This window comes from Boleophthalmus pectinirostris, unplaced genomic scaffold (genome assembly GCF_026225935.1).
Source record: "Boleophthalmus pectinirostris isolate CB_2022bp ecotype Guang Dong unplaced genomic scaffold, ASM2622593v1 HiC_scaffold_22, whole genome shotgun sequence".
NCBI classification, from domain to species: domain Eukaryota; kingdom Metazoa; phylum Chordata; class Actinopteri; order Gobiiformes; family Gobiidae; genus Boleophthalmus; species Boleophthalmus pectinirostris.
Genome location: NW_026571190.1, coordinates 16815935 through 16834677, shown reverse-complemented (window position 1 = coordinate 16834677; position 18743 = coordinate 16815935). Strand labels below are relative to the sequence as shown.

General features: G+C 36.9%; 1 protein-coding gene across 8 annotated transcripts in view; it reads left to right on the top strand.

Moving 5' to 3' along the window:
* Positions 1 to 4519: 4519 nt before the first annotated feature.
* Positions 4520 to 18743, top strand: part of rptor (regulatory associated protein of MTOR, complex 1) — a 199497-nt gene continuing 185273 nt past the window's right edge. For 7 of the 8 annotated variants that reach the window (XM_020939830.2, XM_055157943.1, XM_055157942.1 and 4 more), the window contains exons 1-2: positions 4520 to 5226; positions 6310 to 6481. In XM_020939830.2, coding sequence (XP_020795489.1) covers positions 5213 to 5226; positions 6310 to 6481 — 186 coding nt within the window. In that variant the 5' untranslated portion in view covers positions 4520 to 5212. The remainder of the gene's footprint in view (positions 5227 to 6309; positions 6482 to 18743) is intronic. The other variant, XM_055157939.1, reaches the window with a different exon arrangement.

Here is an 18743-nt window from a genome sequence, read left to right as displayed (position 1 = left end):
AAGTGTATAGAGATGCAGAAGACACTGGATGGCTTACGTAAGAGTTTTTAGTACCAGACTGTATACATAAATGGACATAGCTCACACGCTAAATGCCGCGTTTCAAATAGGAAGTGAGCATGGGTGTGCTTCTGGCTCCATCGACTTTAGCTTCAGTTTGTATTGGAAAAACGTTATCCCTCTCTCCATGCTATCAGACTCCTCATTTGGTCTTAAAATGATCATATTGACCCGCTCTATGTCATCCTGGTGTTTTTATTTTGCTGTTTTGTTCATAGATCAATTCCTTTTCCTAATACGGAACTTGGCTCAACATTTACACCATGACTAGCTTCTGCAAGCTTCATTTTACTGGAGCTGAATGCTATGATTGACGTCATATTCCTTTAGTTTACTCCTTTATACAGTCTATGATCAATACGGGCCTGGAGACAGGAACACTCAACACATAATTGACTATTCAAGTCTGACCATGCTTCTATTGTAGGGAGTATTGCAACCTCTGATTATGCAGGCTACATAACAAGGACTGAGCTGTAGGGGTCCTTGCTACAATAGTGCAATTTCCCTAGAGTACTGTCACAACATTCTTATCTATTCTTGTCCAAACATACAGGGATGAGCATAATTTCGCATTGGCACTTCCTATTTCCATCCATATTTAGTATCTTCTGCTCTCAGTGTGTCCCAGGTCTACTTGACCTTTCTGCAGCTTCAGAGCTCAGAGTCTTCACGCCACTGAACTTCACCCACACCTCCCCATTGTAACCCTGCTTTTATTGTTCGCTTGTTCAAATAATGATTTTCAGTATGTTACTCAGGTCACCACACCACATGGCTTGTGAAAATCTGGTCACGTAGATCTCAAAAGCTGAGCAGAGCTGGCCCTGGTTAGTACTTGGATGGGAGACTGTTGAGAAAATCAGGTGTCACATTGGGGTGCCAGCGGCAAAAATTGTTGTTGTGTCCTTAGATAACACACTTCACCCACATTGCCTAGTATAAATGAGCGATGTGTGTGAGAGACGGTGCCAGTGCTTGGATCTCATTATGAGGTGTAGGCTATTGCATGTTTAAATTACAACCTTTTTGTTCAAAATCACAAAAATATTGCTGTGTAAAACAGATTTTCTAAAGTAATCTGGTTGTTTCCAGTTCATTCATTGCATGTGTGTTTGAACACGTCTGAACTGACTGATCTAGAGCTAAATGGAGATATGTATGACGCCTGACTGTACAGACAGATTACCTGCTTAAGAGAGTATTGATTTTAGAAGCAGTAGTAGTAGCAGTAGTATTATTAATATGTAAAAGTAAAATAAGTAAGTAAAATGAACAAATTGTTGGATGAGAGGTGACATGTTGTACTGATCAACCGTGTGTTCAGATAATTGCGCTTGGTTACCCATGATTCATTTGTCTTCATACTGATACAGGTCTACAGGTCTATAGGTGTTGGGACAAATCTCCATAATCTAAAGATGAACACGGCTCCAGCACTCATAAATCAGTACAGATCAATGGAAATAAACCTTTTTCTCATTCACTGAAGTTGTTCAGCCCCTCAGTCTCATTGAACCATCAAAGACACTTCCTGTTTATGTGTTTGTCCCTATGACTGTTGCAGAGTTTTGCAAGTCCCAAAACATCAAAACTGAATTGAGGCACTCCACGCACTGCTGTGAATGTACCCAACCACACAGAACTATAAATACAGCAGTGTTCACCACATTGTTAAGATATTTTAAAAGCTGACTATTTGATGTGTCATTGTGTAAATGCACATGTGACATAAAGACATAAGATAATTCTGTATTTAGCTCAAATCATGCTCAAAATCATATTACTGAGACGAGATTAAATGTTTATCTGATTAAAATAACCCGATTTATACACATAATGAACAAAGTGTAAAAATAAAAACAGGGTATAAAATAAACTTATTTTAGTGCAATATAAAGCTGAAAGAAATTTAGCAATTTCCATATAGCAATGATGTGTGTTGTATTATAGCACCAAAATTACACCTAACAATACATCAACTTAACTTATTTCACAATAAAAAAAAATTCTAATAACTGGAGCCACTTCAAATATTATTTGTGATAATTCATCTGATCTGTAAACGTTTATTTCACATTTGTATTTTTAAACAATAATAGAGCAATAATATATTTCTTTGTCCTCCACGGTCAAGGCCGTTTCACAAAATCCCTCCCTTCATTTCATTCCCGCTGCCTTTGGGTTTCAATCAGCTTCCTGGAAAAACAGGATTTAGCTTTGGAAAGGGGATACATGCAGTTCGTCATGCCACCACATGCTTTTATTTGGAGAAAGGACAAACGAGGATGGAAACAGCCCCAATCTTCCTTGTTTTCCCTCTTCGCTATCCGGGTCCCCACCTCTATCACACCCCAGAGATTGGATTGATTTCCCACAGCGCTGGACACTAAAAACCTGGGATCCAAGCGTTAAATTCGGCCCCGGATGCTCCTACCTGTATGTTGTTGGTGACACATGCCAGATTGCGGTAGTGCTGTAATGCTGGCACCAAAAAAGAGGCCAAGGCGATGATTACAGCTCTGACAAAAAGCACCAGGAGGGATATTGTCCAGGCCTATCCATCTGCTGAAGCATTTTCATGTTTTCTAATGAGCTGCGGTTACTCATCCCTGTGAGCCAAACATTGTCCTTTTAGTTCAAGACAGACTGTTGTGCTTGATTAAAGTCATTGCGGGCTTCGAGCAAATCTCTTTGTTGACTGAGGACAAACTGGTAAACTTGTTGACACGAGTAATGAATCCTGGTGACTATATGCAAAATGCTGTGTTGAGGGTCTGGGGCAGATGGGATGAATCTGAAGAATTAAAAACAAATTCCTGCTCTGTTTGAGAAATGAGTGCAGTGCTTTCAGCGTGACATGGACTTTGACTTTATGTCACTTTTTTGGTGGGTGTCCTAACCTAAGGTGTTATGGTTTATGTTTATTTTTAACTTTAAATTTTTAACTAAGTTGATTAAATGAATTTGTATTGTTATGAAAATTAAAAAAAATTAAAAACATTATTTTTGCTGTGAGTGGGGTCACCTCAATCCTTGTCTCCCCAGTAAAGATATATAAGTTTGATGCTGTACAATAATAGACTTATTTCCATGGAGAGAAGCAGGTAGCCGACCCCCACCACACTTTTATTTTCCTTTCGAAGAGTTATTTAATTTGACTTGACTTTTGGTTGGGAAAAAAATTTAGTAGGATCTTATATTTACTTGATCAGGATAGAATAGCTTTATTTATTCTACCTACAGAAACCAGACTGGACTCTATTCTTACTGATACTAGTGAAAAGGTATAAATATGCCACATTTGTCATTTTTCAGAAAAACACAAGGATCACTGAATGAGTACAGTTGAGGGTTATTGTCCCTGCAGCAACTGTGGATCTGCTAAAATTCAGTTCAATTCAATCTTTATTAAGAACACATAATATCTGGTTCATAGTATTAAAAAGAAAATAATAAGAATAAAAAGATAAATACAGTGCATGTTATAATGTATACAGACAAGACCGCCAGTGTCTCCACAGCTTAGAGCTCCTCACAGGACACACTAGAGCTTCAATGATTTGATTACTCAGATTCATTGCTCTACACATAAATGAATAAATACAACACCCGATTATGACAGCACAGGGTCTCACATCACAATTTACAAACATTTCACTGGTGCTACAAAACCTTGGCACTTTCAGTAATATTCTCAAAGAGTCGTTATACGCCACTGTCAAACTCTGCAAACTCTTTTTCTTATAGTTGCGCCAAAGATGCGCAGTATACAAGGGTGAGCAAAAACATTTAAAAAGTGCAATTTTGACATCACTGGAGCACATGGAGAACTTGCCAACATGGGGAAGGTCTTCTGTTCAAGGATGCCTTTCAGCATACATGTACCAATGACAACATTAAAAATGTGTTGGTCTGAACATTTCTTTGAGCAACAAAAGAAAAGAAATTGAAGGAGTAGGTAAATGTTTGAAGGAATTATAAGTAGGTAGACAATTGCAGGCCTATTTAAAGTAGCCTTTTAAAGTAGTTGTAATTAAATCATTAGTTTATTAGAATGACAAGGTAAAATAGGTGAGATCATTTCAAGATATGACAGCCCTGCAGATTTGATTGTCCTGCTGATGAGTTACTGGGGGGACAGCACATTTTGAAGTAGGCCAACCAGGCCACTGAGCAATGGTATGTGCTTACAAGAAAGGTCAAAGCATTTAACGCAGTGTTGCACAGGGTTTACGGTCTCAGGCCAACGTCATGTGTTGCAGGCAGGGTGGTAGGATTATTACAACTGCCAGACTGTCAAAACAGTTTTCAGTTAGCTTATTTAAAGACAAGTTATACCCAAATACCCCTTCGCATTCAACTACTAAAGCAATTTAATAAAATTTGAGAATTTTACGCCGTGTCCCAGCTGTACGTCTGTGACGTCAGACGCCGTCCCTCGCAGCTCACGGTGCATTCTGGGTCCAACCCAACATGGCTGCGCCCTGGCTGCAGTGCTGAACAAGTGCCTCTTCGGAGAAATTCTTGGGACTTTGTGCGTTTTCCGCCAAAACCAAAGTAGGAGGCTGTCCCGCGGTGCCGCGGACCTACAGCAGAGGAGTATCGGTGCTCAGGGCTCGATCGTGCGGCCGGTGCTGCGTGTGGCTGTGGCAGAGTGTCCGTGTGAAGATGGGCCTCGCTCCCAGCCGCTTTCCATAGCGAAGAGCCGCGGGGAGAGGAGCCGCGGATTCCCCTGCAAACACGCGCCCGTCCTGCTGGGCTTTGACGGCTTTGACCTCCTGTACCGGCTCTGGACGCTACCATACAAGTTTCTGACGCGGATAGTTTGTGCCACTGTGTCTGTGATCAGCCGCAGACGGAGAGGCTCTGCACGGGCTGACACTCACCAAGGACCAAGGTTTGCACGCTTCTGCCATCTGCACGCTCCGCTGCTGGACTAGCGCCATTCCGCACATCTGCTCTGTCTCACTGCTTGTGCCATTTCGCAACTTTAGCTGGAAACTAAGCTCTAAATAGCTTGAGCTACACATGCAGTCTGACAGTGACAGCGCTAGCACGGAGCTGTCAAATTAGCCGCGCTTTGCTAACAGCGAGCTACCCGGCTTATTTGAGACCTGAGAAGCACAGATCCTGGACTGAGGCTGTTAACATGAATTCATACAGGTACACAAACTAACTCAACAAGCAACAAGTCCCTCTAACCTCTACCCCGAAAATCAGTACAGTTTAGAGAAAATGAAACTCCAGATTAAGCAAAGTTTCATAACCACAGATGCAAGACCAAAACATCAATAAAGTAAATGTTGTAGTTCTGTTTTGCATTAATAGATCTAAGAAACAATACATGGGCTTTATGAACTTTCTTCCATAAAGTAGCATTTTTAAAGGTTATAGGAATTGCTTACATTTTTGATTGCTTTGTGCCATACATCCAGTCTCAATGTCTCTTTCTGTTGTGTTGTCAAAATCTGTTTAATGTTTTGGTCTGCAATGTCTGATCTGTTAAAACTACATCTGAAAAATATATAGATTCTGAGTAAAATAGTGGTTGTAAAAAGTCATAAGTGTGGCCTTTGAAGTTGCACAAAGTCTGTAAACTGAAAAACAGAAGTGATACTAGTTTATTTTAGCTCAAAATGTTTGTGCTTTGAAGTGGCTTTTTTTTTCTTGCAGTACGCACCCTATCCTATTGCTGATGGCTCATTTTTGTTTTTTTTGCTGAGCTTTAAATGGATAAATGCCCCCTCAGTGAAAACTGGTATTTCACTGGATGCTCGAAGACTGCTGACGTTGAGAGCTGTATTGATAGGATACATAACTTAAATTATTCATGTTTTACTTTAGTCTATGAAAGAATGACAACATATATTTATGAGCCATATTGTATAATTATATTATTTTTGTACATTGTTACAGGAATTAATAGAATATCAGTGCAAGTGATATGTAGTTTTTACATAATGACTGTGGCAGAGGGGAAAAACATTGATATATTAACTTGGGGATGTGATGTTATTTTTAGACAGAAAGTAGGCCACAATAAATGATTAGGAAACTTAGGACTATTATTGTTAGCTTAGGAGATCCAAAGTTGATTTATAACAAAACCTCATACCTTTATTTGTCTATTATTATAAAAAAAACAACAAACATTGAAAACTTTATTTGACCACAATCTTAGAGCACCAAAGCTATTAAAACATACTGATGAACCTCTAAAGAACATTATCTCTGAATATCTTACAGGGCACTGATGAAGATGGACTCAGAGCTGCACTCACCGGCGCTGGCTCTGGCTGAGGAAGAGGAGGCTGACATGAACGACTGGAAGTTGCCGCTGGCGTTCATGAAGAAGAGGCACTCAGAGAAGATTGAGGGCTCCAAGGCTCTGGCCCAAAGCTGGAGAATGAAGGACCGGGTGAGTCTGCTCTCTGTGGGGGGCTTAAGGGTCAGAGGTAGGACTGGTCTATGCAATGCATATTAATCATAATATAATTATTCTACATTACATATGATTGCAACTAGGGGGATATGGTGATAAAAACTGAATTGTTAACTTATTCCTGTGATGAAACGCTATTTTGGAAAATGAATGAAGCAAGGACTGTTTTTCCCCACTTAAACCAGCTATTGGTATATCAGTGTTCTGAGTTAAAGACAGATGGATGTGACCAGCTGCAATAGTGTGAATTTTCAGAAGAAGCAGATGACTATAATTACCTCTTCAAGGCAATGTAAATGCAAAATCAAAATTGTCATCTGGCTCTCAGAAAATTGTGATTGTTTTCTTTTGGCACCCACCCTAATTGCAAGAGTTTTGAGAATGATTGTTCACAATGTAGAGGCAACAATTTGCAGTTTTTTGCATGATCTTGATAACAGTATTCAGATGATATTGTAACAATGAATCGGGTTCAAGTATCACACATGATATAAGTGGACTATAAAATTAGTCACAGAAGGCAGAAATATGCCTTTATACCATTGTTTGGGAGATTGCACTAAATGTTTCTCTTTTTGAATATACTAAAATCAATCATTATTCTAATTTAGCGTATCTTGACAACTGTGCTATTATGAATCTTTCATATATATCTCCCACCTCTAATTAGGCAGTGTCAAATAAAAATGTGAAATGTTGTTTTGAACTATTAAGAGGCAGTCCGTGATGATGTTGTACTGCTTGGCATTTTTATGAGGTTGGACATCCACAGACAATCCACTTAAAAGAAAGTGGGTATTGGACTGTTGACTGAAAAATATTTCTTTGAAAATATGTAAATAAGTCATTTGTGTTGTTGCGATCAGCTGAAGTAAAAGGAAGGAAATTAGTTTTTTAATATTGAACCTTGCCTTAGTTTTAGTCGCAAAGAAATGTTGTCTCAGTTGAACATCTCTAATATTTTGCTTGGTGGTGCATTCAGGGTGGGTGATATGGTGAAAAAAAATCTAATTGCGATTAGATCTCTGTAACAATATGTTTTTTGGTAAAACTACCATATCATGATTCACCCATTTTCTGATTAGTGCAGCTCTATGCACTTGGACTATAATAAGATCATTGATTTTAACAGAAGATTAGATAATCAAACAGTGAAACAGACATTGATCAATAACAGAAGTAAAAAGGGATTAAGTAAAAGGAAGGCTGTTGTGCTGTAGACTGAAATTACACTCATTTTAAAAGCAACCATTTTTATGTATTTCAGATGATGAAAGTGTCACGTGCATTATGAGCTCAGTTGTGGTGTTGGCAGTGTCTGGTCTTTTATACCTGTGTGCCTATATGTTATGTTGTGTTTAGACTTGAGCATGTTTTGTTCATTATCAACATCCTAGTTTTTCTTTGACATGCTACATTGCCTTTAACTGAGGACAATCAGTCATGCTTCACCAATAACTATATAATCTGTCACATGTGTTCTCATGTTAGCACATGCACACTGGTTTCATGATAATGCCTCTGACAAAGCCTCTGTAGATTAGCACAGTGGCTTTATCAGGCAAAAGTTATTACCGCATTAGGAAGAAGGTCAAATGTCAATAATTAAAATGTAAAAATACCAGAAAGTACTATTCTTTGGCACTAAAGAACATCTATTGTATTTTAAATGTTCATACACTGCTCTGTTCTAGCATTTATGATACAGACAAACTTCATGAGTTAGACTGAGATATGCCTAAAATGCATATTATGTCATAGTATCCTACAGGAATAACAAGGCAAAAATGTCTACTTTCAAAAGTGCAAAAAATGCATGATATGGGACTCTTAAACATCTACAATTGTCAAAAGTCATTGACAGGAGCTTGTTGGGTCAAGTATTTTCATTTGAGCTGTAGGGCTGCATTAAAAAAAAAGTTTCAAGTATTGCACTTGTGATTAGATTGTAGATATATCTTTAAATAGTAGAATTCTTCATTCATTCAGCATGTGGGACTTAAATATGGATTGATTTAACTAATATAAGAATCTCGTCATGCATTCCAGAGGATTCAGAAACTAAAGCTACAACTTGTCTATAAAAATACAGGAAGGATATTTTGTTCTTTGCAGAAGACATTTTATTATTAAAATGATTCTAGCCAGCCTTTGAGATTTGAGAACTGCACCAACTCATTTTGATTTTGAATTGACTGCACCCCTAGTGTATTTTTGTTTGTTAAAATATTAAAATGAATAACATCACTTGAATTGCTGACATCACAGTTGTCTATAGACGCACTGATTTCGGGAGAGAGAACCAAGCCCAACCTGCCACAGCTACTCTCTCACTAATCCCACAGCACAATTGTAAACCTGCTTCTTTCTAATGACTCCATTTGAAAACACCCTAAAATCACCGGGGCCTCTGAGCTAAATCACTGCGTAGTACCCCCCCTCCTTTTTATCACAACTCCAATTCATTTGATTCTGCTGCACCACGCGCTGACAGGGGAACCTCAAAGCTTTCCCTCATGAATGACTACAGTGTGTTCCAGCGCTTCACCTCTCATAAAGCTCCTGTTTGATCCACTGCAGTGCCACCAACCTGATTATTTCACTGCCTCTCGGCTTCCACTGCTGCAATGATGGCCCCGTCTTCATAGTCGTCCATAACCCAGTCCATCTCCGCACACCTCCTCAGTAAATACACCCAAATGAATTTTTAACATAGCGTCCATGTTGTCCAGTATCAAGCTTCAAGGAAATTGTGAATGAGATGACATCATTAAAAGTGAATAAAGTATTGATTTAAAAGGGTATATAAACTCTGATGGAGATTGGTATTTTTTATCAGGAAGTCGTGCTAAATGATCGAGGTTGTGTTATTATAGCCTGCAGCGTTGATGGGTAGTTGACTTAAACAGTGCCAGCGTATGCTATTCTGATACAGGGTTCAGAGCTATGTATGCAGGACAAATCGAGTCACCTTTATCATGCAGTACTGTTCGAGTGAGTTTTCAATTTAATGAACTTGACTAGAAAATTTGCGTGGTAGTTTAAGTTTGAGATTTGTTGCAAGATGAGTCTAATGCCTTATTTATGTTAACTGAGTTTCAGACCTGAGATCAGAATTTGGTAGTACTCGGTTACATTCACTTGTGAACAGTTACTTTTTGTCTTTCGGACACCATACTTTTACTCCTACTTGAGTATTACCGTGTAACAATACTGTTACTTGAGTAAATGCTTTCATTACTCTTTCCACTGTAAGTCTACAAGTTACATAATCTTTATGTTGACAATATAACTTATATTTCCGAAGTTTATTTCCCCATATAGGATTTAGTTTTTCTCATTTCTGTAATCTACCCTTTATATAATCCACAATATTTATGTATTTATTTATATTTTTGACCAAATTAACTCCCAGTTATAAATCGGTTTTTATGTCCAGACAGTTACTCTTACAATTACTCTTATTTGAGTAGTAGTAGCTTGATAAAATAATTATTACTCTTGAGTAATTGTTTACACCATTACCTTCTACTTCAGTCATATTATTTTCTGGCAGTGGTACTTTTACGTGAGTACAATCTTAGGCCACTCCTCTGCATGGCAATCTCTGTTAATAATGAATGTGCTATGTTCAGTTTCTTTCTTTTGTATTGTGTCCATTGACATGAACATTGTGAGCTGTGAAGTGAAGCCAGTGAAGGTTAGAGGATCAGCGTGAGGCGTTCAAGTGGGCCATAAATGATGTGCTGCACTGTGGGAGTTTTTGCTTTTGAAAACACACAGACTGTCCCTGAGCACTTGAACCAGAAACACAGGAGGTGCCCAAATCAATCTGTCGTCACTGCTGGACCTCTTTGTCCTTGTAGTTTGTGACATGACGAGAGCGAGTGGTTTAACGTTTAAAAACCAAGACCGCTCTGATTGCAAAGTGGTATCTGTATTGTTCAATGTAAGGCAAGGTCAGACAGTTTGACACTAAAATGTTTGCAATGGTAAAATGAGTTTTGGGTTATTTTTGAATAACATGTTGCTGCTGAATCTGTCTTTCAGGATTTCTGTTGCTGTAATAATAATTGTAAGTGATTCATAGGCTATAGCGGGGCAGGTGTTGGTGGTAATGCAAACAGAGATGAACTTCAACCTGATAAGATAAAGCACTGATCATAAATCTTTTTTTGTTTACAATTGCATTTTACTGACTGACTATAACGATGACTATGTTTAATCTTTTTTTGTGTAATTTATTTGGGCTGCAACAGTGAAAAGGAAAACTTGTGACTATTCAACTATTAAAATAATACTGCTTGTAATTGTTAACTGGGCTGTACTGAATCTAAAATACATATAAAAAGATGTTTTATCACAAAGAATGTGTCATTATCGAATCAGAATGAAACAAAAAAGGTTTTTGTCAGCCTTCAGTCACATTTTTTTTTTCTATTTTTCAATACCTGTATTTGTGTTTCAAAAAATATGTTAGAATCATTAGTGTACGTCCTATGTAGGTGCAATCTCACTAATTGCCTGAAAATATAAACTTGATTTTGATGTATCTTTTGTTGAGTACCGCTTTGTTGAATACTAATAACACAATTTTTACTCCAGTACATACTTCCTTTATTTTTCATTTTACCATAGAAAAAGCTCTTATATTTAACTTTTATGTGCATGTATGGTTGTCCTATAAGTGTACACTCATTTGTTAAACTTTGAAGCTGTCTCAACAAAACAAATTAATAAATCTCACAAATACAATACAGAGTTTCAGATTCACTTTCTCCAGCTTTCTCTCAAGTTGCATTATAGCTGACACAGAACTTGACCCATCTTCAAACTTCTGTCTTTTTAATTTAATAGTCAACTCCCCTGGTTTGAAGTAAACTTTATGGACTGTGAAGTGTTTGTCTGTTCTGTCACACGCACATTTGTGCTGGTCCAAACACAAAATGCTGCTGCTGCTGCTGCTGCCACTGTGGTACACTCAGTTTGTGCTTGTCCTGTACAAAGACAATTGATCCAACAGCAGAGACACAGGATGTTTATGGCTGAGGGACAATAGGAAAAACTATAGAGCCTTGTGTCTGGTTTCCATATCATAATTTTCTCTACTATTTTAAAGGTACACTGTAACACTTTTATGATGGGGTGTGATTGCCTTAGGGAGAATGTTCCACAACATGGCATTCAATTTAACCATGTAGAAGTGATCAAATTTCATGTGTTTTAATGTTCCAAAATATCTCAAAAAACAAGCTTTCTGATTCTGACCTTGATCTCTCCACAGATAGGACCAGTAACTTGTCTTCTTGGAGATGGAGTTTTATGCTATACTCTGGAGCATTCCAGGCAAAGCAATAACTTCTCCATGGAGACAAGGAGGTGGTGGACCCTCCAGCACAAAACGTACTTAGTGCGCCTTTCAACAGACAAAGGCCAATAAGTAATTTGTGTGAAAACTTGTGCCATCCCATGTCTTTGGGCAATAGAAAATACACCAATCACTGTATTGTTTTTTTTTTTTTAGTGTGAAATTTATTTTCAATCTTAAATATTGACTTATGTTCATTCATGTGTTTAACACACAAACACTGCATATTAAGGCTGAGTTCTTCTCTCCAACTGAAAATAGCTTATATCACGTGGTAATACAGGAAGTGCTCCACTGTGTTTTTAAACTCCATAAATTTTCACTAGAATTATTTGGATGATTTTTGCCCTGGAATTGCCAATCACTACTGAACTAAAGGCAAAAGGTGGCTGTTAACTTGAAAATTACCACTACATGACATCAGAAGGTGGAACAGAGGATTTTAAGCTTTAAAGATGCAGACAGCCTAATAATGCAGGATTAGGATGTGTCAATAGAACAAATCACAACTCCAGGTATGTTTTTGATAAGGTAAGAACATTCTAACATGACTAAAGAGTTAGTTTTGTATAATGCAGGACCTTTAATATAAGGCTAAATCCCTAGTGGTGTGGGTCAATGTGCCATTTCTCCTGAAGTGTACTGGCAATACCATTTCCTCCTCTTCATCCTTGTTATTACAATTGTGATTTTTTTTTGAGTCTTGTGAGGAATGAAATCAATAAAGCATCAATACCCAAGCTCATTGTAAGGATGTTGTACGAGCTCTGGGTCTGCTCCTCTTTATCTTCTGCATCATTACAAGAATCAATGGGCACACTTGGTTGGGCACAGAATAGATTTTAGACACGGGTAGTATTTGTAAGAGCTATAAATAATTACTTTATTGAGTGTTGGCAACAGGTTTGTTCTAGATACAGCCCCAGACTTGTTAACCCTGCACTCTGATTCACACCAGTGAGGTTTGTAGAGTTTTTATGGAGGACAGTTTTGTGAAGTCTATTGCCTGCAGTGAAAAGATAGATTAATTTCCTCTTTGTATCAGTGCAATTAGTGGAGAGATAATGGTAGCTCTAGTTCTAAGGAAACGGAAATTAATTTACAAGGATTTTCTTTGAGTAATGTAGTAGTTTTTTGTAATAAATTTGTCAACGTTGTTAATCTAAAATATCCCTAAACATAGGCCTGTCAAAATAACAGAAGTTGAAGTGTGATATTGCTGAAAAAAATAGATCATAGACAATATTGTTAAACCCTCATGTGCTCATCGGGGTCACATAGACACGAAGACATTTTTTTTTCCTTCCCGCTCTCTTGAGGCAGATCAATCAGACCCAAAAATGTATTTTCTCACCTGGCGAGAAAATAAAGAAAAATACATTTTTGGGTCTGATCGACCCGACCCAAGAGAGTAGAATGGAAAAAAAATAAATTCTTCGGGTCTATGTGACCCCGAGGAGAGTGTGATTAGGACAAATGTATGCACTAACTAAAGATTCTAAATGTACAGTACTGTTAAAAACATGAGATGCAAAAGTAGAATACAAAACGTATGTAGTTGGTTTGTATCTATGAGTCAGAAGTAGAGATTGAATGATATGGATTTTTTCATAGTCAATGCTGATTCCAAGTTTAAAATCCAGAGAAACAGATGGTCATTTCAAAGTCTGAAAAATTTGAAAGCCTTTTTAGGTCTTTGTAACGCATGACTAGTGTTTTTGATAAAACCATGTACTAAGTAAAATGACTGGTTTCGAAACTACCTCTGAATCAGTCAATAATCATTATGTCTAAACATGCGTCATAAGACTATTTTGAGGAATACAAATATATGGAATAAAATTGATTCAGAGTTTTCATTTGCACAATCACAGTTCTCAGCTGCTATTTGAATCTGTTTATAAATTAAGTTAACTTCTTGCTTGTCACATTAACACTGTAAATAGAATAACTGGTCACATACTAAAGAATGGTATTTCTTGTTTTTTTATTGAGCCTTTTGTTGTATTTTGATATAAAAAAAATAATACACAGTAGTAAATTTTCCAAATCTCCAAATATAAATATAAAAATGTTTTTAACCACTCGCTACCAGCCTCCATTAGTCTTTTTGCTACAGTGATGTTGCACCAAACAGCTGTCTGGGATAATGTTATGCAGTTGTTTCCTTATAGTTCTTCAACCTCTGCTTACTATCTACTGTTTTGACACTCTTGAAAAAGCACCATAACAGAGAAGTGTTTGGATAGTGTCCGTTTGTTTCCCATTATTCATAGTAACAATGTGCGCTTGATGAAGAAAAAAGGTGAAAATGTAAAAATATATAATATTTTACAGACTGCATTTTTTTGTATTTAGCAGCTTTTACATACAATGTACAATGTAAATATGATTTATGTTTACAAGAATACATATACAAGAAGATACAGGCCTTTGAAAAAAAAACAACTTGATTTCTTGGTTTAACACATGAAATGATTAGAGCATTGATTGACCCGCCGTGTGGTTGTGCACGTGTCTTAAAAGGGCGAGGAGGGAGAGGAAGTCCCCTGGAGTTTGCTAACACTGGTAATGAGATCTGGACAGACACCAATTATAAGCCCATACACCAACCGGAAGACAGCTGCTCTCAAATCTACATCCAGGCAAAATACATGAGCAATACATCTGACTTTGTCCCCTTTATGTCCTTATATATGTCGGCCTTTCCGATAGGTCACATTGACTTTGGGCAAACATAATAATGAATGAATTTTCAACCAGTGCTATAATGTCCCTATCCTATCCAATCCAATCAGTGTCCCCCTCTTGTCAATCCTCAGTTTATTGGAAATCTTTAAAGTCTGTTATACAAGTACTAAAATATAATTGTGTTTAGCCTTTCACTTCAGGTTTCCGCTGACAGACAGGGGTCACACATTTGTTGGATTTACTGGCTGCTACCAAGATGAGATGTACTATTTATTATTAGTGACTTTCTGTAAAATTGAGATTTGGCAGTTAATCAAAGCATTATGAAATTCAGAATCAGAATAATTTTTATTCTATTAAAAATATCTGTAACATGAAAATTTGAAATAAATAACTCCTGTAACCATCACCTGCTTGTTTCTATGGATATGACATTGTTCTGCCTAGAATATAAGTATGGCATTAAACTTATTAATCATCATAAAGACAAACAGGAGATGCCACTAGGTCAATTGACAGGTGAGATCAGAGAAGAGGTGACCCCACTCACAGTTAGAATGCAATGCATGTTTTTAGGTATTTTTGAGCAATAAAAACACCCACATTTTAAAATTACAAGTAAAGCAATAGTATCTTCAACCTGAAAAGTTACACAGTGCACCTTTAAAATAGGGATCAATCAATATGGCTTTTTTCAAGGCCGACGTTGATACCGATTGTTTGGAATCCAGAGGATTGCTGATGGCCGATTAGCTCTGTCAAAGTTTTTGGCCCAATATGTGAGCCATTTTGTATTTTTTCTCTCCCAAAATGTTGCATTTTAAACCTACTACAAACTCATCCACAGCCTTTTTTTTTTTTTTTTTTACCACAAACGTGTCAGAGCTGCATATGCCTTTTGTCAAAGATGTGTCCTTTCTATTCCAGCTCTCATACACACGTGCTGATGGCAGCTTGTTGTTCTTGTTAAACTACTCAGTAGGAGGTGGACTGCTCCAGTTCCGCAAGTGTTAGGGAATAAAATATCTTTAATTTTACCAAGAGCCTCCTCAGTACGTTTTCTGCTTCCTGGTCAGTTAACTCCTGAAAAATGAACCATCATAAAGTAGTCCCGTCATGATAATTACTATATTGATTTATTGGTCTATAAAAGATGGAACAATCGTTTTTAAAAGTCAATATTTATCATAGGTACCTTTTCTTTGTACTTGCAGAGAACATTTTGTACAATAAGATTTGAGCTGTAGAGGTTTGAATAAATCACTTCTATGACCCATTCTAGGTATGAACTGTTTGAAGTGTTTAATTCTGCTATTTAATTTATAATCGTTCTTAAGGGTTATTGTGTCAAGGACATAAACGACATTTTCTACAGCAATGCATCACACTTCAAATTTTGTTTCTGTGACAGGCCTATAATAATAATAATAATAAAGTTGATATTTTTATTTTATTGAACAACGACGAGCGAAATGTCAAAGATACTGTTCAAAGATGCTGTTTGAACAAGTTTATTTAATGCTATTATTGTCTTTTAAGCTAATATCAAACACATTATGAGTTGCCTTCAGTGGAGGTGAGACGGGAAGAAATAATTTAATCTATGCTGTTTGTTTTAGGATGTTAATTATGCGTCTGTCTGTGGCTTCTTAATTGTAAGCATGATTAACGGCGCCCTTTTATAACTGTTAGTCTAGTCCTTCTTCACTGCACCCTGGTGGGCAGTGCTATGACTCATTTAAATGTTGACTTCTTGTGTGTGTGTGTGTGTGTGTGTGTGTGTGTGTGTGTGTGTGTGTGTGTGTGCAGGTTGTGATTATAAAGCTAGAACCATCACTACCAAGACGTGCTACAATAACTATTTTTAAATGATCTGAAACTCTATAAAAATATTTTATTAAAGGGGCACCGTGTAACATTTTCTGATGGAAGGTCAGCCACCTTTATTTCACTGTGATCATTGCTTTGTCTGGAACAATCCGCAGTACGGCATTAAATTGATCCTTCTTGCATTTATTGGATTTTTTTCCTAAAAACACATTAAAATTGTTCTTTGTGAACAAGCTTGCCTTTCCATAGACTTAATAACTTGATAACCAGGTGATAACGTCTCCATGGACGAATGAAAAAATCAAAGCTTCAAAATCTATTCAAGTGTTTAAAAGAAATAATAAATATGATATGCTAAAAAAAATGAGATTGCAGAGTAACTGTCCTTTTGTCTTAATTAGTAAGTACTTATTATTGTTTATGTCACTTAAATGAGTTGCTTATAAATGTAGCTGCTACAGATTATACATTACATTGGAACAGTTTTTTTTTGTGTGTGTGCGTGAAAAGGGGCAAATATTACAAGTCTACACTTCTTTCTGCTCCTTTTCATTCACATTGATGTATGAAACACAATTATTTTATTTTCAGCTTACATGAACAATGCAAAAAAAAAAATTGAGACAGATTTATGTGTTTATATGCACAAAATAAGTCTTTCTGTCTTTAACATTTTATTCATTAGTCTACCCCTTTTTTGCATAATATTTCTTGTCAAAATAGGTGTGAACAGTCATAAAGAAGTCAAATTACTTGTATCAAATGGAACTGTTTAATTGACATTTCAGTAATCTGATAACTCGAATCATGATTAGATTTTTTTTGGTATGCATGTTAAACTAGTTGTAGCCAGTGTTAGTGATCATTGACCTCCAATGCAAATTCAGGTCCTCACACTGTCCAGCCAAGTCACTTTAATGTAACTAGGGTCGACTGGAAGAGCATCCGATGTAAATATCTGCCAAATCATATCAGTGTTCTGTGCTGGCCTTAGCACTGTAAGATCCATTCCTAGCTCCAAATAAATTGATGAATACGTCTCCACACTTTTCACTTTCTTTTGCCGTGTACCATAAAGCCAAAGATGAAGAACAACTTAAAAAATCATGTTAATCATAAACAGTGTTGGCCAATAAAAGAAAATACTCCGAAATGATAATGACACATCCTTCCACCACTTTGACATTTCACCTGTTGTGACAGCAACATCCCCCTCTCTCCCCGGACTTCACATTAAAGCTTCGCTAAGGCTTGCTGTCATTTTCTTTGTTGAATTTAAAGGCCAAATCTGCCTCTTTTCCCCATAGAGCTAGTGTTTTTGTTGTACCCTTTGAAATATCAGTTTCTGTCTGCTGAATATCATTGTAGATACATCAAACAGCTGATGGAGAGTAGGTCTTATACACCTGTTGCATATAAATGTCCACATAGTTACACAGAACAATAAAGTCTGAAAATAAGGGCAAAGCTTTTCTCATGCTCTGGGTTATCTAGCTGTATTCTCACTATACCACATCATAAATTTACATATTGACAATATAAAATGGTACCTGGCATTCTGTCATTCAGAATTATGGGCTTATAAAAATATATAGCTTTGTTTTGAGATGACTGTTGAGAAATATCTATAAAGTCTAATAAAAAAAACAAAACAACAACAACAACAACAACAAATATCCTGCAAAAATAAAGTAACTTGCAGTGTAATCTTAAAGCTGAAGGTATGAATTGTTATTTTGGTACGTTAAAGTCCGGTTTCTGTGATATTTGCACCTCCATTTCGTTTACGACATGTTTTAGCAAATTTCTGATGGATTGCCATAATAAAGTCTTAAAATATTTATCAGGATTATAAAAAAATATTGGTTTTAATTTTTGTCAATATCACCCACCCCTATTAAAAGTGAGAAATACACAGGGAATACCTTTGAGCAGGTAAGCCTTCCCTGTACCGCAGGAAGCCCGAATCCTCATTAAAGTTTGTGTGTGTCTGCTCTTGGCTCTTTGTCGAGGGACATCAGAAAGCCTGTGCTTCTTTGAAGGATGAGAAGTGAACTGAGCTGTGCAGGAAACCTCATGTAGTGTTAGATCTGCAGGCAGGGAAGGCCCTTTTGGCATTTACACCTATCCAAGTCACTCCCCAGTGTTTTAAAGTGGACAGATAGAATAGGTACAATAGTCTGGGTTCATTTAACCTTCTAAAATGGGTATTCAAAAGATCTAATAATTTGTTTTAAAATGTCAATTGTTATGGAAACTGTCCTAATTTTTCATCATCTTGAGACCGATGGATAGTTTAAAATGAGCTGGAGGATGGGGAGGAATTAGTTTTGGAATATGGTTTTGCCT